Source organism: Hypanus sabinus, chromosome 7 (assembly GCF_030144855.1).
Source record: "Hypanus sabinus isolate sHypSab1 chromosome 7, sHypSab1.hap1, whole genome shotgun sequence".
Lineage (NCBI taxonomy): Eukaryota > Metazoa > Chordata > Chondrichthyes > Myliobatiformes > Dasyatidae > Hypanus > Hypanus sabinus.
Genome location: NC_082712.1, coordinates 98,158,538 through 98,179,895, shown reverse-complemented (window position 1 = coordinate 98,179,895; position 21,358 = coordinate 98,158,538). Strand labels below are relative to the sequence as shown.

At 54.1% G+C, this 21,358-nt stretch overlaps 1 protein-coding gene across 1 annotated transcript in view; it reads right to left on the bottom strand.

Annotated features, from left to right (window-relative positions):
• LOC132397038 (polyamine-transporting ATPase 13A3-like) overlaps positions 1-21,358 on the bottom strand; it is a 57,002-nt gene that overhangs the window by 10,498 nt on the left and 25,146 nt on the right. Inside the window, exons 10-18 of the mRNA XM_059975270.1 lie at positions 20,566-20,690; positions 18,680-18,831; positions 15,728-15,841; positions 12,513-12,596; positions 10,455-10,502; positions 8,279-8,388; positions 6,651-6,747; positions 3,019-3,091; positions 1,870-2,047 (exon numbers count right to left, since the gene is read on the bottom strand). Coding sequence (XP_059831253.1) covers positions 1,870-2,047; positions 3,019-3,091; positions 6,651-6,747; positions 8,279-8,388; positions 10,455-10,502; positions 12,513-12,596; positions 15,728-15,841; positions 18,680-18,831; positions 20,566-20,690 — 981 coding nt within the window. The remainder of the gene's footprint in view (positions 1-1,869; positions 2,048-3,018; positions 3,092-6,650; positions 6,748-8,278; positions 8,389-10,454; positions 10,503-12,512; positions 12,597-15,727; positions 15,842-18,679; positions 18,832-20,565; positions 20,691-21,358) is intronic.

The following is a 21,358-nucleotide window of genomic DNA, read 5'->3' as shown; positions in this document are numbered from 1 at the left end:
CCAGAAGGAGAAATCAATATCAGGGTTGGAGGGTATCCACATGAAATACAAGGTGTTGCTCCCCCACCCTGAGGATAGCCTCATCTTGGCACAAGAAGAGGCCGTGGATCAACACATTGGAATGGGAATGGGAATTAAGATATCTGGCCAGAGGGAAGTCCCACTTGTGACGGATGGAGCAGAGGTGCTAGAGATTTACAACGGGTCTCACCAACGTGGAGGAGGCTGCATCAGCAGCACCGGGTGCAATAGACGACCCTGGCAGATTCACAGGTGAAATGTCGCCTCACCTGGAAGGACTGTTTGGGGCTTAAATGGAGGTGAGGGCAGAGGTGTAGGGGCAGGTTTAGCATTTAGGCTGCTTGTGGGGATAAGTGCCTGAGGGAGATCAGTGAGGAGGGAAGAATGGGCAAGGGGGTAAACCCTGTCGAAAGTGAAGGGGAAGGAGGTAAGATTATGGTCAGTAGTATGATCTCTTCAGAGATGGCAGAAGTTGCAGAGGATAATGCGTTGGATGCAGAGGCTAATGGGGTGGTAGGTAAGGACGAGAGGGTATTACAATGGGGTGAGCGTGGATGTCCAGGAAATGGAAGCGATGCGAGTGAGGGCAGCTCAATAGTAGTGGGAGGGAAACCATGATCTTTCAAGGAGGACATCTCTGATGTCTGGAATGGAAATCCATGTCCTGGGAACAGCTGCAGCAGAAGTAAAGGAACCGAGAAAGGGGACCAGCGTTTTGACAGGAGATGGGGTGGGAGGAGGTATAGTCGGGATAACTATGTGAATCAGAAAGTTTACAAAAGATGATGGAGACAGAGAGATTGAGAAAGGGGGGGAGGTGTCAGAGATGGACCAAGTGAATCTAATGGCAGGGTGGAAGTTAGAGTTGATAAAATTGACGAGCTCAGCGTGGGCGCATGGAGCAGCGCCAATGCAATTGTCAATATAGCGGAGGAAGAGTTCGGGAGTATAACTGGGAAAGGCTTTGAACATAGACTGTTCCACATAGCCAATGAAGAGGCAGGTATAACTGAGACCATGGCTACTCCTCGAGTTTGGAGAACGTTTTGCGTCAGTGACTAACCTAGTCCAAGGATGATGCAGGGAGCAGTCTACAATTGCTGCCAAACCTTTAGAACCAGCACAGGATGCCCACTAACTCACTAACCAAACCTGTGCATCTTTTGCCAGATCAAGGCAGCAGCTACCAGGACCTTCAAAGGACAAGGGAGACTATTAATTGAGATTGCTAAGTCATGAAATTAATTCTTCCTCTTCCTCTCCCCTCCATTTAGTTTTCCCTCATTCTGGTAGTCCTCTCACCCCTTCTCCTCTCCACTCTCATGTTCTCCCCTGTCCCGCCCATCTCCTCCTCAAATGTCTTTCTCCAGTCCTGCACAACAGTTTCAGCCCAAAACCTTGGCCATTTACTCTTTTCCATAGCTGCTGCCTGGCCTGCTGAGTAACTCCAGCATTTTGTGTGTGTTTTACACACACTCACACACAGATACACACACACACATGCGCACAGAGATACACACACGTAGACACACTCACTCACACACACACACGCACAGATACACACACACACACACACACACAGACACACACACATAGGCACAGATATACACACACATGTGTGCGCACAGAGATACACACACGTAGACACAGACAGGCACACTCACACACATAGGCACAGACACACACACACATGCACACACAGAGATACACACACGTAGACACAGACAGGCACACTCACACACATAGGCACAGACACACACACACATGCACACACAGAGATACACACACGTAGACACAGACAGGTACACTCACACACACAGACGCAGACACGCACTCTCAGCCACGTACTGTGCTCCCTGCTCCCAGGAGTTATACCAAGGCTGGACCTGGACGAGCTGGAAGCCCGTCAGCTGGAAAGCGGTGCAGATTCCAATGTGCATCAGGACGGACACGAGGATCTGTGGTGATACGAGGCTGGCGTTGGGACGCTGTGGAACCAGATGCTCGTAAGCCTGGTTTCTGCTCACTGAGGGCAGAAGGGAAGACCAGGTGAGAATGTGTCCAGGCCCAAGGCCAATCATCCCATCACATCCCTGCCTGAGCTAGCCCACCTCAGGACCAGCAGCCCCTTTCCTTCGTTAACCCCCTCCCCGGCCCTCACTGTGACCTTTATCTTTCTGCCCCTAATTTTGCCTTTGAATATAGCATTTGACATATTCTACTGTAAACAGATACTTAGAAAGGGGAAGTACATGAGGAACGAATAGACAGCCATGCCTCCAGCTATCAATGAGGTCTGGAATCATCAAGCAGAGCCCCTCACTGTCCCCCCCCCCACCAGGAGTTCCTCACTAATGACACAGGGCTCTCTGAGTGGGGCCAATGCAGGGTCACTCCATCTGCCTCCTCCCCACCAGAGCTACCCCAGCCTGACAATGATCTGTGCTGGGATCTGAGGGCAGGTTGGCCCAGGAGCCGGGTGACCTGCACTGGGATATCCAGCTTTTTTAACAAAAATACATTGATTATAAATTCAAACCACTGTGGTAGTATTGTACAATCACATTACCAACAGAACCAAACAAACTCATCCCCCAAACTCATCCAGTAAAGCATTTATCCCCTGTGGGGTCCGATGGGCCTACGTTACCCGTGGACACAGCGTCTTCCTTTTCCACAGCAACCTGGGCACGGACATACCCCCGAACACTGCTGGGCAGTCAGCCCGGGCAGAGCCCTCCGCTGCCCATCTCCAGGACCCAGGAGCTGGCTAACTAGAACATCCTCCTCCCTCCATGTTCCCCTCAGTACTGGATGACCAAACATGAAGAGGGTGAGGCTAAAATTTAGCCAGAAGGCAATCAGCAGCCCCTTCAGACAGGTGAATAGGGGCTGCAGCCTCACACACTACATGTGGAAGTGTGAGTTGGCAGGCAGGGGGCGGGGGATAATGCCAAGAGGCGTGGAAGATACAGGCAAGACTGCGGTGGGACTTACTCGAGATGGCGATGGCACTCGTGATGAAGAGATCCTCGTACAAGAATTCCCAGTTACCCAGGTTACTGGAGATCTGAGAGTGAGGAGTTACATCAACTGATCTGCCCCAAATCCACCCCCATCAGAAAAACAAACCGATTCCACCTGCCCCACCCGCTGACCAGCGGACACCAAGCAAAACGCGGACAGTTCTGACCTCCCACTTTAGTAAAGCCCCATGATGGGCTCAGGCCCACTGTGGGAGGGACCTTTCTGAGAGAGGGTCACACAGTGGGGGTGGTACTGAGGGAGGGACACACTGTGGGAGGGGCCTTTCTGAGGGAGGGTCACACTGTGGGAGAGTCACACAGTGGGGGTGGTACTGAGGGAGGGTCACACTGTGGGGGGTGGTACTGAGGGAGGGACACACTGTGGGGGGGTGGTACCGAGGGAGGGTCACACTGAGGGAGGGTGGTACTGAGGGAGGGTCACACTATGGGAGGGGTGGTACTGAGGGAGGGTCACACTGTGGGAGGGGCCTTTCTGAGGGAGGGTCACACTGTGGGAGGGGTGGTACTGAGGGAGGGTCACTGTGGGAGGGGCCTTTCTGAGGGAGGGTCACACTGTGGGAGGGTGGTACTGAGGGAGGGTCACACTGTGGGAGGGGTGGTACTGAGGGAGCATCACACTGTGGGAGGGTGGTACTGAGGGAGGGTCACACTGTGGGAGGGGCCTTTCTGAGGGAGGGTCACACTGTGGGTGGTACAGAGGGAAGGTCACACTGTGGGAGGGGCCTTTCTGAGGGAGGGTCACACTGTGGGAGGGGTGGTACTGAGGGAGGGTCACACTGTGGGTGGTACCGAGGGAAGGTCACACTGTGGGAGGGGCCTTTCTGAGGGAGGGTCACAATGTGGGAGGGGTGGTACTGAGGGAGGGTCACACTGTGGGAGGGGTGGTACTGAGGGAAGGTCACACTGTGGGAGGGGCCTTTCTGAGGGAGGGTCACACTGTGGGAGGGGCCTTTCTGAGGGAGGGTCACACTGTGGGTGGTACCGAGGGAAGGTCACACTGTGGGAGGGGCCTTTCTGAGGGAGGGTCACACTGTGGGAGGGGTGGTACTGAGGGAGGGTCACACTGTGGGAGGGGTGGTACCGAGGGAGGGTCACACTGAGGGAGGGTGGTACTGAGGGAGGGTCACACTGTGGGAGGGGTGGTACTGAGGGAGGGTCACACTGTGGGAGGGGCCTTTCTGAGGGAGGGTCACACTGTGGGAGGGGTGGTACTGAGGGAGGGTCACTGTGGGAGGGGTGGTACTGAGGGAGGGTCACTGTGGGAGGGGCCTTTCTGAGGGAGGGTCACACTGTGGGAGGGTGGTACTGAGGGAGGGTCACACTGTGGGAGGGGTGGTACTGAGGGAGGGTCACTGTGGGAGGGGCCTTTCTGAGGGAGGGTCACACTGTGGGAGGGGTGGTACTGAGGGAGGGTCACACTGTGGGTGGAACCGAAGGAAGGTCACACTGTGGGAGGGGCCTTTCTGAGGGAGGGTCACACTGTGGGAGGGGTGGTACTGAGGGAGGGTCACACTGTGGGTGGTACCGAGGGAAGGTCACACTGTGGGAGGGGCCTTTCTGAGGGAGGGTCACACTGTGGGAGGGGCCTTTCTGAGGGAGAGTCACACTGAGGGAGGGGTGGTACTGAGGGAGGGTCACACTGTGGGAGGGGCCTTTCTGAGCGAGGGTCACACAGTGGGGGGGTGGTACTGAGGGTCACACTGTGGGAGGGGTGGTACTGAGGGAGGGTCACACTGTGGGAGGGGTGGTACCAAGGGAGGGTCACACTGTGGGAGGGTCTCACTGTGGGAGGAGTGGTACTGAGGGAGGGTCTCACTGTGGGAGGGTCTCACTGTGGGAGGGGTGGTACTGAGGGAGGGTCACACTGAGGGAGGGTCTCACTGTGGGAGGGGTGGTACTGAGGGAGGGTCACACTGAGGGAGGGTCTCACTGTGGGAGGGTCACACTGTGGGAGGGGTGGTACTGAGGAAGGGTCACACTGAGGGTCACACTGTGGGAGGGGCCTTTCTGAGGGAGGGTCACACTGAGGGAGGTTCTCACTGTGGGATGGTCACACTGTGGGAGGGGTGGTACTGAGGGAGGGTGACACTGAGGGAGGGTCACACTGTGGGAGGGGCCTTTCTGAGGGAGGGTCACACTGTGGGAGGGGTGGTACTGAGGGAGAGTCACACTGTGGGAGGGGCGGTACTGAGGGAGGGACACACTATGGGGGGGTGGTACCGAGGGAGGGTCACACTGTGGGACTGTACTGAGGGAGGGTCACTCTGTGGGAGGGGTGGTACCGAGGGAGGGTCACACTGTGGGAGGGGAGGTACTGAGGGAGAGTCACACTGTGGGAGGGGTGCCACTGAGGGAGAGTCACACTGTGGGAGGGGTGGTACTGAGGGAGGGTCACACTGTGGGAGGGGTGCCACTGAGGGAGAGTCACACTGTGGGAGGGGTGGTACCGAGGGAGGGTCACACTGTGGGAGTGGTGGTACTGAGGGAGGGTCACACTGTGGGAGGGGTGGTACCAAGGGAGGGTCACACTGTGGGAGGGTCTCACTGTGGGAGGGGTGGTACTGAGGGAGGGTCACACTGTGGGAGGGTCTCACTGTGAGAGGGGTGGTACCGAGGGAGGGTCTCACTGTGGGAGGGGTGGTACTGAGGGAGGGTCACACTGAGGGGTGGTACTGAGGGAGAGTCACACTGAGGGAGGGGTGGTACTGAGGGAGAGTCATACTGTGGGAGGGGTGCCACTGAGGGAGGGTCACACTGAGGGAGGGTCTCACTGTGGGAGGGGTGGTACCGAGGGAGGGTCACAATGTGGGGGGTGGTACTGAGGGAGAGGTACACTGTCGGGGGGGGGGTGGTACTGAGGGAGGGTCACACTGTGGGAGGGGTGGTACCGAGGGAGGGTCACAATGTGGGGGGTGGTACTGAGGGGGAGGTACACTGTGGGGGGGGGTGGTACTGAGGGAGGGTCACACTGTGGGGGGGTGGTACCGAGGGAGGGTCTCACTGTGGGAGGGGAGGTACTGAGGGAGGGTCACACTGGGAGGGGTAGTACTGAGGGAGGGTCTCACTGTGGGAGGGGTGGTACTGAGGGAGGGTCTCACTGTGGGAGGGGAGGTACTGAGGGAGGGTCACACTGGGAGGGGTAGTACTGAGGGAGGGTCTCACTGTGGGAGGATGGTACTGAGGGAGTGTCACTGTGGGAGGGTCACACTGTGGGGGGGGGTGGTATTGAGGGATGGGGAAGAATTATTGCCAATTTACCATGTTCCACTGTATCAAACCCAACCCAATGCTACACTGTTGGCATGGGATCTACTTGTGCAGCACTTCTCGCAGTCCGGCCCACACCTGACTTGGGGAGACACCCTCGGCTGAACAGAGGGCTAGGGTTCTCCCGTCTCCCTCCGCCTGACCACTTAGGCCACAGACTGACTGAGGGTGTGGCCATCCCATGGTCACTGCAGCTCCTGGACACAAACACTTCACCCACTGACCAGGGGAGAGCAGACGGTCAGCGCAGGGCGTCTTCCCCAACATACTCACTCACCCAGGCAGTGTCCGGATGCATGGACCCCGGTTACTCACATAGTACAGGATAAGCACACTGACGTACTGGATCATACTGTAGAGGGCCATGTACTTGAAGGCACAGAAAGAGGTCACGAGAGCAGCACGGCCTTCCCTGTAATCAGAGTAATCACTGGCTGGTGGCTCACTCACACACTCCCAGGGTCAGACACAGAGTGACCCTCCCTCCACACCGTCCCATCACACACTCCCGGGGTCAGACACAGAGTGACCTTCCCTCCACACTGTCCCATCACACACTCCCGGGGTCAGACACAGAGTGAATCTCCCTCCACACCGTCCCATCACACACTCCCGGGGTCAGACACAGAGTGAATCTCCCTCCACACCGTCCCATCACACACTCCCGGGGTCAGACACAGAGTGAATCACCCTCCACACTGTCCCATCTCACAATTCCGGGGTCAGACACAGAGTGAATCTCCCTCCACACTGTCCCATCACGCACTCCCGGGGTCAGATACAGAGTGAATCTCCCTCCACACTGTCCCATCACACACTCCCGGGGTCAGACACAGAGTGAATCTCCCTCCACACCGTCCCATCACACAATCCCGGGGTCAGACACAGAGTGAATCTCCCTCCACACCGTCCCATCACACACTCCCAGGGTCAGACACAGAGTGACTCTCCCTCACACCGTCCCATCACACACTCCCACGGTCAGACACAGAGTGAAGCTCCCTCCACACTGTCCCATCACACAACTCCAGGGTCAGACACAGAGTGAAACACCCTCTACACCGTCCCATCACACACTTCCGGGGTCAGACACAGAGTGAAACTCCGTCCACACCGTCCCATCACACACTCCCGGGGTCAGACACAGAGTGAATCTCCCTCCACACTGTCCCATCACACACTCCCGGAGTCAGACACAGAGTGAAGCTCCCTCCACACTGTCCCATCACACACTCCCGGGGTCAGACACAGAGTGAAGCTCCCTCCACACCGTCCCATCACACACCCCTGGGGTCAGACACAGAGTGACCCTCCCTCCACACCGTCCCATCACACACTCCCGGAGTCAGACACAGAGTGAAGCTCCCTCCACACCGTCCCATCACACACCCCTGGGGTCAGACACAGAGTGACCCTCCCTCCACACCGTCCCATCACACACTCCCGGGGTCAGACACAGAGTGAAGCTCCCTCCACACCGTCCCATCACACACTCCCGGAGTCAGACACAGAGTGAAGCTCCCTCCACACCGTCCCATCACACACTCCCGGGGTCAGACACAGAGTGAAGCTCCCTCCACACCGTCCCATCACACACTCCCGGGGTCAGACACAGAGTGAAGCTCCCTCCACACCGTCCCATCACACACTCCCGGGGTCAGACACAGAGTGAATCTCCCTCCACACTGTCCCATCACACACTCCCGGGGTCAGACACAGAGCAAAACTCCCTCACTGCCCTGTCACACAGCCCCTGGGTAACTGTGGCCCATCAGTGAGGCCAATCCTCTGTTATCCCCCTCTGGGTCTGAAAAAACAAGAATGCAACCCGCAGTCCAGGGTATTTGGTCCTTCCTTTGTATGCAAAGTGGCATCGAGCCCTGCCCACCCGGATCACTCCCAGCACCTCAGAGGCTGCTGGTGTTGAAGTTTCCTCTGCTTACTTTATCAGGATAGGCACACATTCGATCGTGGGCAGCTTGGAGGTGAACGGGGAGGCCACAGATGCCTCCAGCTGGGACAGCGATATTCCCACGTGGGCTGTCTTCAGCGCCTGTGGAGAACCAGAAGGTTTAACATAGAGGGAAAGATCTGGACTTTGAGCAATCCCCGTCCCCCAAATTCTACATGTCTGGTGATGCTGTGTCCCGTGGACTTGCAACGAAGTTCAAAGTAAATTTATTATCAAAGTACGTATTAGTCACGATATACAACCCTGAGATTCATTGTCTAGTGGGCATTTACAGCAATGAAAAGCAGTATGATAGAATTTTTGATAAGCTACGCACAAAGACGGATAAATAACCAATGCATAAAAACAAAGATACCGAGTACAGAGGAACACACACAAAACGCAGGAGGAATATCCTGGCCCGAAGCTTCAGCTGTTGATTTCTCTCTGTAGACACTGCCCGACCTGCTGAGTTCCTCCAGCATTTTGTGTGTTGCTCTGGATTTCCAGCATCTGCAGTTTCCCTTGTGTCACTGAGAACATGAGTTGTAAAGAGTCCTCGATAGTGACCCTGTAGGGGAGAGAATCCTAGAGTGGTGGTGAGTGAAGCTGTCAGGAGCCTGGGGCTTTAGGGTAGGATATCGGGAACAGCTTTTGACCCCATACCTAAGAAAGGATATGTTGGCATTGGGAGAGGGCCCAGGGGAGATTCATGAGAATGATCCCAGGAATGAAAGGGTTAACATAAGAAGGGGTTAAATGGCTCTGACCCGATACTCACTGTAGTTTAGAGGCATACGAACATTGTAAGGACTCAATAGAGTGGACATGGAGAGGATTGTGTGGGAAGAGTCTAGTTCACAGGGCACAGCCTCAGAATAAAGGGTGTCACCTTAGAACAGAAATGAGGAGGAATTCCTTTACCCAAAGGGTGGTGAATCTGTGGAATTCATTGCCACAGATGGCTGTGAAGGCCAAGTACAGACCCGATGGGCCAAATAGCCTCATTGTGCTCTATATCTTGTGGTCTAGTGGACTTAAAAATAGTGCTCTCTCTTTGCACTACTGATTTATTTTGAATATATATTTCTTATTGTAATCTATAGTATATTTTATGGTTTATACTGTCCTGCTGTAGTAAACAGCAAATTTCATGATGATAATAAACCGGATTCTGGTTCTCCTATAGATCCACTACCTTAATGTACAGACCAGCACAGGCCCTGCAGCCCACAAGGATGTGCTAACCCTTTTTCCAAGATCAATCAATCTAACCCTTCCCTCTCACACAGCCCTTCATTTTTCTTTTAACCACGTGCCAATCTAAGGGTTTCTGAAATGGCCCTAAAGTACCTCCTCTGGACCCTCTCCCAATGGCAGCCCCTGGCCGGGTGCTCCAGGCACCCACCACTCTTGTGTAAAAAAAACATCCCCCCATACTTTCCTCCAATCACCAGCAAATTATGTCCTCTTGTACTAGCCATTGTCACCCTGGGAAAAGTCTCGGCTGATCGCTCTTATATCTTGTACACTTCTACAAAGTCTTCTTCCATCTCCTTCGCTCCAGAGAGAAAAGTCCTAGCTGGCTCATTCCCTAATTCAGGTAGCATCCTGGCAAATCCCCTCTGCATCCATATCCTTCCCATAACGAGGTAACCGGAACTCCAAGTTTGATTGAACCAGGGTTTTACAGAGCTGCAGCATTACCTCACAGCTCTTGAACATAATCCACTGACTAATGGTGGCCAACATATCTTCTTAACCAAACTATCAACTTGTGCAGCAACCTTGAGGGACCTGTGGACCTGAAGCTCAGGATCTCTCTGTTCTTCCAAAGTGAGTAACCTCACACTTTTACAACTGAACTCCATAGGGAATGGTCTGTCTGGGTGGCAGGCAGGCTCCTTATGACAATAGTAAGCCAACATCAGATAAAAATGTTTCAATGATTATGATGTAACATTCCCCAGGGTGTGGGCGGGATTTGAACTCATGACTGCAGTGGTTCAGCCTATCTGAAGCCCCTTGGGGAGTTTATGTCGGTAGCTTAGGCCTGAATTCATCCCCTTTTCAAGGCCAAAGCCATCGGTAGAGTGGGAGAGGCTGATGCTTTCATGGTGGAAGTGCTGGGGTGGAGGGGAGGGAGGGCAAGAGGGAAATAAACTCACCCCACAGTCATTGGCCCCGTCTCCGCACATACCCACGACGTAGCTGTGCTGACAGGAAGCAGAGCAAAGGATTAGCGGTCAGTGACCAAGCACACCATTACCTGGAATGTCGAGTCTAGAGGTCGAGGCCTGAAGGCCAGAGGTTGGAGGCCTGATTTCTGCGAGTCCAGGCCAGGGAAGAAAGGTTGGAGCCTGAGAGTTTGGGGCCACGGACTGGAGACCCAGAGGCAGCCTGTCCTGGTGTTGTGTGGGTGGGTGGGAAAGGGGCAAGGGGCTAGAGATCCAGAGGCAGCCCTGACTCATCGCAGGTTGTGTTCATTGTTAATGCAAACGATGCCACCCTGTATGTTTTCATGTGACAGACAAATCTTACCTTACTCCCCACAAGTCCTGATATCCCGTACATCATTGGGCATAAATTCCTCCAACTCCTATGGGACATTTCCACCAAGCACACCTTTCATGCCCCCTCCGATTTCCATAGGGATCACTCTCCAAGTGACTCCCAACACCCCTACGAGCTGGAAAAGTGCTCTACCTGCCACTTTGCCTCCCCCCTCACCACCATTCAGGACCCAATCACTACAGTGCAGAAAAACAATGATCAAATGGTATTAAAATCTTGTAAAAACTATCTGATTGTTTCTGTGACGTGTATTTGACATGCTGTGTCTGTGACGTTCATCTGACACTCTCTGCCTGTGACGTTTATCTCACTCTGTCTGTGAAATTTATCTAAAACTCTGTGTCTGTGACATTTATAACACTGTCTGTGGTCCTGACATGACACTGTCTGTGACGTTCATCTGACAATCTCTGTCTGTGACATTTATCTCACTCTGTCTGTGAAATTTATCTAAAACTCTGTGTCAGTGACATTTATAACACTGTCTGTGGTCCTGACATGACACTGTCTGTGACGTTCATCTGACAATCTCTGTCTGTGATGTTTATCTCACTCTGTCTGTGTAATTTATCTAAAGCTCTGTCTCTGTGTCTGTGACATTTATCTGACACTCTCTGTCTGTGACATTTATCTGACACTCTCTGCCTGTGACGTTTATCTGACAAAAGGCCACTTTCCCCACTCTACGACACTGACGTCTGTCCAAAATGACGGCTCTCTACCCCTGTAACCCCGTGCCCTCGTTGTAGACTCTCCCAATGGTGAAAACGCCTGTGAGGGGAAGGCTCTGCACTGTAGTGACTAGCATAATGCTTTACAGCATCAGCAATCCGGGTTCAACCCCTCTCGCTGTCTGTGAGGAGTTTGTACCTTCTCCCTGTGACCGTGTGGGTTTCTTCCGGGTGCTCTGGTTTCCTCCCACAGTCTGAAGACAGATGGTTACGGTTTTGTGTGGCGGTGTGGAGCAACGCCTCTACCAAATGAGGTGCAAGGCACTCCTGCCCTCCGCCAGCCTGCAAGTCACCTTGGGCGAGGTATCGGACCTGCTTACCCCCGATCAGGGGCACGTGAAGCTGGTGCAGATCACAAGTCCAGGCTGACTGTCTCTGGAGCGTGGTGATAATGCCTGGGGTCACCTGTCTCGTGAAGACACCGCCCAGAGAGTGGCAATGGCAAGCCACTTCTGCAGAAAGCTTTGCTCAGAGCAGTGGTGGTGATGGAGAGACCGTGGCACACAACAAAGGCAAATACAATACACAGGCACAGGAACAGTGTGACCCTTGCGGGCTGCCCCCGGCACATCCTCCGACTTTGCTGCCACAAACAAGGCATTTCACTGCAGGTTTTTATGTTTCGATGTCTATGTGACAAATAAAGCTTTTTAAAAAGCCATCTCCTTCTCAGGGTTTTCTGTGTCAGTCCTTCAGAAAGCCACCTTTTGCTTCTTGCCCTAACAGTAGCTGCCTTGGATAGAACACCTGAGCTCAGACCGTTGTAACGGAGGAGAGGGGAGGACACTGAAGAGCAGATGGTACATAGGGCAGGGTCCCGAGTTATAAATTCAGCGGCCTGGACTCAGGAGCGGATGGGGAGGGGCAGGGTGCAGGGTGACACGGAGCGCGCGGGGCAGGGGAAGAGAATAGCAGACTCACGCACTCGAGGCTTTGCAGAGATTTGATCAGCTTGGTCTTCATGTCAGGGGACATCCTTGCAAATACGGTCCCGTACAGAGTGACCTGTAAGATAAGGCATGGGGAGGTGAGTAGGAGAGAGAGAGAGAGAGCAAGAGTGAGTGAGGGGCAGTGTGAGAGAGCAAGCAAGGGCGGAGTTTGAGAAAGTGAGAGAGGAAGAGCACGAACAAGGCGGGAGGGAGAGAGGAAGATCGAGGGGGGAGGGAGAGAAGAAGATCGAGGGGGGAGGGAGAGAGGAAGATCGAGGGGGAGGGAGAGAGGAAGATCGAGGGGGAGGGAGAGAGGAAGATCGAGGGGAGGGAGAGAGGAAGATCGAGTGGGAGGGAGGGAGGAAGATCGAGGGGGAGGGAGGGAGGAAGATCGAGGGGGAGGGAGAGAGGAAGATCGAGGGGAGGGAGGGAGAAAGATCGAGGGGGAGGGAGGGAGAAAGATTGAGGGGAAGGAGGGAGGATGATTGAGGGGAGGGAGGGAGAAAGATTGAGGGGAAGGAGGGAGGATGATTGAGGGGAGGGAGGGAGAGAGGAAGATCGAGGGGGGAGGGAGAGAGGAAGATCGAGGGGGAGGGGGAGGGGAAGATCGAGGGGGAGGGAGAGAGGAAGATCGAGGGGGAGGGAGAGAGGAAGATCGAGTGAGAGAGGAAGAACGAGGGGGAGGGAGAGAGGAAGATCGAGTGAGAGGGAGAGAGGAAGATCGAGTGGGAGGGAGGGAGAAAGATCGAGGAGGGAGAGAGGAAGATCGAGGGTGAGGGAGAGAGGAAGATCGAGGGGGAGGGAGAGAGGAAGATCGAGGGGGAGGGAGGGAGGAAGATCGAGGGGGAGGGAGAGAGGAAGATCGAGGGGAGGGAGAGAGGAAGATCGAGTGGGAGGGAGGGAGGAAGATCGAGGGGGAGGGAGAGAGGAAGATCGAGGGGGAGGGAGAGAGGAAGATCGAGTGGGAGGGAGGGAGAAAGATCGAGGGGGAGGGAGGGAGAAAGATCGAGGGGGAGGGAGGGAGAAAGATCGAGGGGGAGGGAGGGAGAAAGATTGAGGGGAAGGAGGGAGGATGATTGAGGGGAGGGAGGGAGAAAGATTGAGGGGAAGGAGGGAGGATGATTGAGGGGAGGGAGGGAGAGAGGAAGATCGAGGGGGGAGGGAGAGAGGAAGATCGAGGGGGAGGGGGAGGGGAAGATCGAGGGGGAGGGAGAGAGGAAGATCGAGGGGGAGGGAGAGAGGAAGATCGAGTGAGAGAGGAAGAACGAGGGGGAGGGAGAGAGGAAGATCGAGTGAGAGGGAGAGAGGAAGATCGAGTGGGAGGGAGGGAGAAAGATCGAGGAGGGAGAGAGGAAGATCGAGGGTGAGGGAGAGAGGAAGATCGAGGGGGAGGGAGAGAGGAAGATCGAGGGGGAGAGAGAGAGGAAAATCGAGTGAGAGAGGAAGAACGAGGGGGAGGGAGAGAGGAAGATCGAGTGAGAGGGAGAGAGGAAGATCGAGTGGGAGGGAGGGAGAAAGATCGAGGGGAGGGAGGGAGAAAGATTGAGGGGAAGGAGGGAGAAAGATTGAGGGGAAGGAGGGAGGATGATTGTGGGGAGGGAGGGAGAGAGGAAGATCGAGGGGGGAGGGAGAGAGGAAGATCGAGTGGGAGGGAGGGAGAAAGATCGAGGGGGAGGGAGGGAGAAAGATTGAGGGGAAGGAGGGAGAAAGATTGAGGGGAAGGAGGGAGGATGATTGTGGGGAGGGAGGGAGAGAGGATCGAGGGGGGAGGGAGAGAGGAAGATCGAGGGGGAGGGGGAGGGGAAGATCGAGGGGGAGGGAGAGAGGAAGATCGAGGGGGGAGGGAGAGAGGAAGAATGGGGAGGGAGAGAGGAAGATCGAGTGAGAGGGAGAGAGGAAGATCGAGTGGGAGGGAGGGAGAAAGATCGAGGAGGGAGAGAGGAAGATCGAGGGGGAGGGAGAGAGGAAGATCGAGGGGGAGGGAGAGAGGAAGATCGAGGGGGAGGGAGAGAGGAAGATCGAGTGAGAGGGAGAGAAGAAGATTGAGTGGGAGGGAGGGAGAAAGATCGAGGGGAGGGAGAGAGGAAGATCGAGTGGGAGGGAGGGAGAAAGATCGAGGGGGAGGGAGGGAGAAAGATCGAGTGAGAGGGAGGGAGAAAGATCGAGGCGAGGGAGAGAGGAAGATCAAGTGGGAGGGAGGGAGAAAGATCGAGGGGGAGGGAGGGAGAAAGATTGAGGGGAAGGAGGGAGGATGATTGAGGGGAGGGAGGGAGAGAGGAAGATCGAGGGGGAAGGGAGAGAGGAAGATCGAGGGGGAGGGGGAGAGGAAGATCGAGGGGGAGGGAGAGAGGAAGATCGAGGGGGGAGGGAGAGAGGAAGATCGAGTGGGAGGGAGAAAGATCGAGGAGGGAGAGAGGAAGATCGAGGGGGAGGGAGAGAGGAAGATCGAGGGGGAGGGAGAGAGGAAGATCGAGTGAGAGAGGAAGAACGAGGGGGAGGGAGAGAGGAAGATCGAGTGAGAGGGAGAGAGGAAGATCGAGTGGGAGGGAGGGAGAAAGATCGAGGAGGGAGAGAGGAAGATCGAGGGGGTTGGGAGAGAGGAAGATCGAGGGGGAGGGAGAGAGGAAGATCGAGTGAGAGGGAGAGAGGAAGAACGAGGGGGAGGGAGAGAGGAAGATCGAGTGAGGGAGAGAGGAAGATCGAGTGGGAGGGAGGGAGAAAGATCGAGGGGGGAGAGGAAGATCGAGGGGAAGGGAGAGAGGAAGATCGAATGGGAGGGAGAGAGGAAGAACGAGGGGGAGGGAGAGAGGAAGATCGAGTGGGAGGGAGGGAGAAAGATCGAGGGGGAGAGAGGAAGATTGAGTGAGAGGGAGAGAGGAAGATCGAGTGGGAGGGAGGGAGAAAGATCAAGGAGGGAGAGAGGAAGATCGAGGGGGGAGGGAGAGAGGAAGAACGAGGGGGAGGGAGAGAGGAAGATCGAGTGAGAGGGAAAGAGGAAGATCGAGTGGGAGAGAGGAAGATCGAGGAGGGAGGGAGAGAGGAAGAACGAGGGGGAGGGAGAGAGGAAGATCGAGTGGGAGAGAGGAAGATCGAGGGATGAACATAAAAAGGAACAAACAAGGGAAGGAAGGGGGAAGTGAGAAGGGTTCATGACCTGAATCTACAGACATGGATAACGAGCTGTCCCCAAACAGAGACAGGACACACCTTGGGCAGCAACTCAGGGAACTGATCTTCGATCACGGCCAACGACGGCCCATCGATAACGAGATGGATCCTTGAGTTGTCTTCCTCCCGCTCATTGCCAGAGAGAGGGGCTTCCTGAACACCAGAAACATCCATTAACAGCCCTTCACCCAGATACCCCGTCCCATCATCCATTAACAGCCCTTCACCCAGATACCCCGTCCCATCATCCATTAACAGCCCTTCACCCAGATACCCCGTCCCATCATCCATTAACAGCCCTTCACCCAGATACCCCGTCCCATCATCCATTAACAGCCCTTCACCCAGATACCCCGTCCCATCATCCATTAACAGCCCTTCACCCAGATACCCCGTCCCATCATCCATTAACAGCCCTTCACCCAGATACCCCGTCCCATCATCCATTAACAGCCCTTCACCCAGATACCCCGTCCCATCATCCATTAACAGCCCTTCACCCAGATACCCCGTCCCATCATCCATTAACAGCCCTTCACCCAGATACCCCGTCCCATCATCCATTAACAGCCCTTCACCCAGATACCCCGTCCCATCATCCATTAACAGCCCTTCACCCAGATACCCCGTCCCATCATCCATTAACAGCCCTTCACCCAGATACCCCGTCCCATCATCCATTAACAGCCCTTCACCCAGATACCCCGTCCCATCATCCATTAACAGCCCTTCACCCAGATACCCCGTCCCATCATCCATTAACAGCCCTTCACCCAGATACCCCGTCCCATCATCCATTAACAGCCCTTCACCCAGATACCCCGTCCCATCATCCATTAACAGCCCTTCACCCAGATACCCCGTCCCATCATCCATTAACAGCCCTTCACCCAGATACCCCGTCCCATCATCCATTAACAGCCCTTCACCCAGATACCCCGTCCCATCATCTATTAACAGCCCTTCACCCAGATACCCCGTCCCATCATCTATTAACAGCCCTTCACCCAGATACCCCGTCCCATCATCTATTAACAGCCCTTCACCCAGGTACCCCGTCCCATCATCCATTAACAGCCCTTCACCCAGATACCCTATCCCATCACACAGACCCGGGGTCAGAAACTCCCTCCACACCGTCCTATCACACACTCCCGGGGTCAGACACAGAGTGAATCTCCCTCTACACTGTCCATCACACACTCCCGGGGTCAGACACAGAGTGAATCTCCCTCCACACCATCCCATCACACACTCCCGGGGTCAGACACAGAGTGACCCTCACTCCACACCGCCCCATCACACACTCCCGGGGTCAGACACAGAGTGAATCTCCCTCCACACCGTCCCATCACACACTCCCGGGGTCAGACACAGAGTGACCCTCCCTCCACACCGTCCCATCACACACTCCCGGGGTCAGACACAGAGTGAATCTCCCTCCACACTGTCCCATCACACACTCCTGGGGTCAGACACAGAGTGAATCTCCCTCTACACTGTCCATCACACACTCCCGGGGTCAGACACAGAGTGAATCTCCCTCCACACCATCCCATCACACACTCCCGGGGTCAGACACAGAGTGACCCTCACTCCACACCGCCCCATCACACACTCCCGGGGTCAGACACAGAGTGAATCTCCCTCCACACCGTCCCATCACACACTCCCGGGGTCAGACACAGAGTGACCCTCCCTCCACACCGTCCCATCACACACTCCCGGGGTCAGACACAGAGTGAATCTCCCTCCACACCGTCCCATCACACACTCCCGGGGTCAGACACAGAGTGAATCTCCCTCCACACCGTCCCATCACACACTCCCGGGGTCAGACACAGAGTGAATCTCCCTCCACACCGTCCCATCACACACTCCCGGGGTCAGACACAGAGTGAATCTCCCTCCACACCGTCCCATCACACACTCCCGGGGTCAGACACAGAGTGAATCTCCCTCCACACCGTCCCATCACACACTCCTTGGCCAAGGTAACACAGGTTGATATGGAATACAATTCTCTCCACACTGGTTTGAATTAGTGCCCTCTCAACAATCCAATACCATATTAAACAAGGGTTGGTATAAAGAGCCCAGGGTTATGTTGTCCAACCTGTCGGACTGGAGAGGGTCAAGCCCGCCTTTTAGAGGTGGGGGAACATTTGAAACTGGTGTCTAGACCCAACACACTCAGATAATCCTCTCGTCTCCACCCAAACTGTCCACCAACTCTGTCACCTCCTTGGAGTGTGACTCTGCCAAGTTTTAACCTGGGAGACAGAGAGTACCACTGAATGACTGGAGGGGGAATGGAGAAGATCTCCCTCCGCCCTGTCACAGCTATCTGTGGGAGCCTGCTGTACACACAGGGACTGGTTTTCCCTGTGAAAGGACTGTAGGGCCTGTCTGGGAGGTGAGGGTGGGGGAAGGGGAGACAATTCCTTGCGAATGGAAGGGAAAGGTGTCTTTCACAGGGTAGCTATGTTACAAAAAATCTTTAACCTGCTGTCCCAAGGCCATTCAGCCCACTGCAGGGCTGTGAGCCGTTCTGAGTCATACCTTTGTTTATTTTTTGGCAAACGGAGCAGAGTAATCCCTTCCTCCCTCCGAGCCGTGCCACCCATCAACCCCCTGATTTAATCCCAGCCTAATCACGGGGCAACTTACAATGTCCAATTAACCCACCAACAAGTCGATCTTCAGTCTGTGGGAGGAAACCCACGCAATCACGGGGAGAACGTACAAACTCAGCTCACCTGTACCGTAAACCACATTGCCACAGATGGCTGTGGAGGCCAAGTCACTGGGTATACTTAAATTTGAGGTTGATAGGTTCTTGATTAGTCAGGGTGTCAAATGTCTCGGGGAGAAGTTCAGAGAGTGGGGTTGAGAGGGAGAATGAATCAGCCATGAGCCATCAGACTCGATGGGCTGAATGGCCTGGTGCTATTCCTGTGTCTGGTGTGCTGCTTGACTCAGGGCTCTCACCTGTTCAGACTGCGGCTCCCTGACGCTGTTCCAGCTGACGGAGGCCCGGGAGGTGGCCGTGGGTGATTTTGCCTTCACTCGGATCACCTTCTCCGCATTCCCAATCATCCCAGACTCCCTGGCTGCCTGGACGGCGGTCAGTGTGCTGTCTCCTGGAGAAAGGGATCCGGATAAATCCTGATCAGCTGCTATCAGTTTATTGTTAGGTACAGTGAACAGCCGGTCTTGTGTACTGTTCATACAGATCAGATCATTACTAAGTACACTGAGGGGGAACAAGGTAAATCAATAAGAATGCACAGCCACAGAGACAGGGCACAGCAGGTAAACAATAAAGTGCAAAATCATAACAAGGTGGAGTATGAAGTCAAGAGTCCATCTTATTGTACAAGAGATCTGTCCAAGTGTCTGTTAACACTGGACAACTAACTTTTTCCTCAGAATTTTATTGATTATGATAGACTGTTTCAAGCTGAACGTAAATATAATTTTAGACTACCTGCATCACGTAGGAATTTGGAGAAACAAGAATATAATGCATTTAATTCCCTAACAGTGCAATAGTGCAACTAAGCTAAAAATGTTTAGTTGGTGATTTTCATTTGTACTCAGTGTCTGAGGCTTCTCGCTAAGTGTCCAACGATGATCAGCCAGCATTGATGGATTCCAGTTGCTCCGATGCCGTTTCTCCATGACGGCAAAGTCCTGGTGAAACTTTTCACCGTGCTCGTCACGGACAGCAGCAGGATTTGCAGGGAAGCTGTCTAACTGGGAATGCAGAAAATGAACCTTCAGTGACACGTTGCACCTCATGGTTTTCTATGCTTGAAGCAGGTTGTCAACCAGCTGCACGTGGTTTGGTGATCTGTCGTTGCCAAGAAAATTTTCAGCAACAGTCTTGAATGCCTTCCATGTGATTTTCTCCAGTCCCACTAGAGGTTTTTTGAATTGCCTGTCATTGATGACATATTTTGTTTGTAGACCAACAGAAGTGCCTTCCCTAATCTTGGCATCATTATTCTGAGTTGAATTATGATTTGAAACAACAAACATGGTGCGTGATAGGGGAATCTCAAGGTGATTTTCATTATCAGCAGTCCAAAATCCATAAGGTCACCCAAAGAGTTTTCAGGAAGACAAACCTTTGTTGTCCAGTGTAACAGTGGGATAGACACACTACAGTTTTGCAAAGCTCTAACCTGTTCTCCTCAGCCAGAGACAACGATTTGGAACTGGAATTAGATTACTATTATCACAAGCACTGAGTGAGATAGTGAAGCACCCCTCTTGCATTCTGGTCATGCAGATCAGATCAATACACCGTGCTCTGAGCTAGATCCAGGGAAAAGAGTAACTGGGCCCAGAACGAAGTGTAACAGCCGAGAAAGTGCAGCGCAGATGCTGGAATCCGGAGCCTCAAACAATCTGAAGATCGAGAGCATCTTTGGGGTGGGGGGGGGGGGAATCTCTCCACGGATGCAGATCGAACTGATCAATTCCTCCAGCGGGTGGTCTGTAACCGGGAGCAGGTCAGACAAGCAGAGAGCCGGTATGCATTCTAATGTTTGAAGGTGTCTGGAGTCTGAGGCTGTGAACTGTACACAGGGTATCCTGGAGGAACTCAGCCAGCCAGGCAGTATCTATAGAAAAGAGTAAACAGTCAATGTTTCGGGCCGAGACCCTTCTTCCAGACTGGGAAAAAAATCAGGAGTCAGAGTAAGAAGATGGTGGAAAGGAAGAAAGACAAGGTAGTAGGTGAAAGGGAGGAGCGAAGTAAAGAGCTGGTAAGTTGTTAACGCCCAAGGATCTAAACCTGCTGACTCTCTACGTCATCGATGGAGACTGTAGCATGTTCACCCTTCCCCAACACCCCGTCAGCCCCATACCTGTAACCATGACGAGCCGGATTTTGGCCTCGAGGAGCTCCCTGAAGACGGACGAGGTGACCTTCTTCAGCCGGTTTTCCAGGACCACCAGCCCAGCGAAGGTCATGTCTTGCTCCACAAATATCCTGAAAGACGGAGCAGAGCCATTGTCAGCCAGACTGGGATCACAACAAGGGAAGCCCAGCATAGAACGGACACACAGTCCTCGCACAGCCCCAGAGTACCGGAGCAGGGACAGCACAGCCAGGTGAGTCAAGGAATGGTCACTGGCACAGAGGAATTAAACTGGGAGGGGTGCAGGAACTATTCACTAGGATGTTACAACATATACTCAGGGGCCACTTTATCAGGTACGCCTGTACACTTGCTCGTAAATGCAAATACCCAATCAGCCAATCATGCGGCAGCAACTCAATGCGTAAAAGCATGCAGACATGGTCAAGAGGTTCAGTTGTTGTTCAGACCAAACATCAGAATGGGGAAGGAATGTGATCTCAGTGACTCAGACTGTGGAATGATTCTTGGTGCCAGATGGGTTGGTTTGAGTATCTCAGAAACTGCTGATCTGCTGGGATTTTCATGCACAACAGTCTCCAGAGTTTACAGAGAGTGGTGTGGGAAACAAAAACATCCAGTGAGAGTTAGTTCTGTGGGTGAAAAGGCCTTGTTAACGAGAGAGGTCAGAGGAGAATGACCTGACGGGTTCAAGCTGACAGGAAGGTGACAGTAACTCGAATAACCTCACATTACAACAGTGGTGTTCAGAAGAGCATCTCTGAACGCACAGCACGTC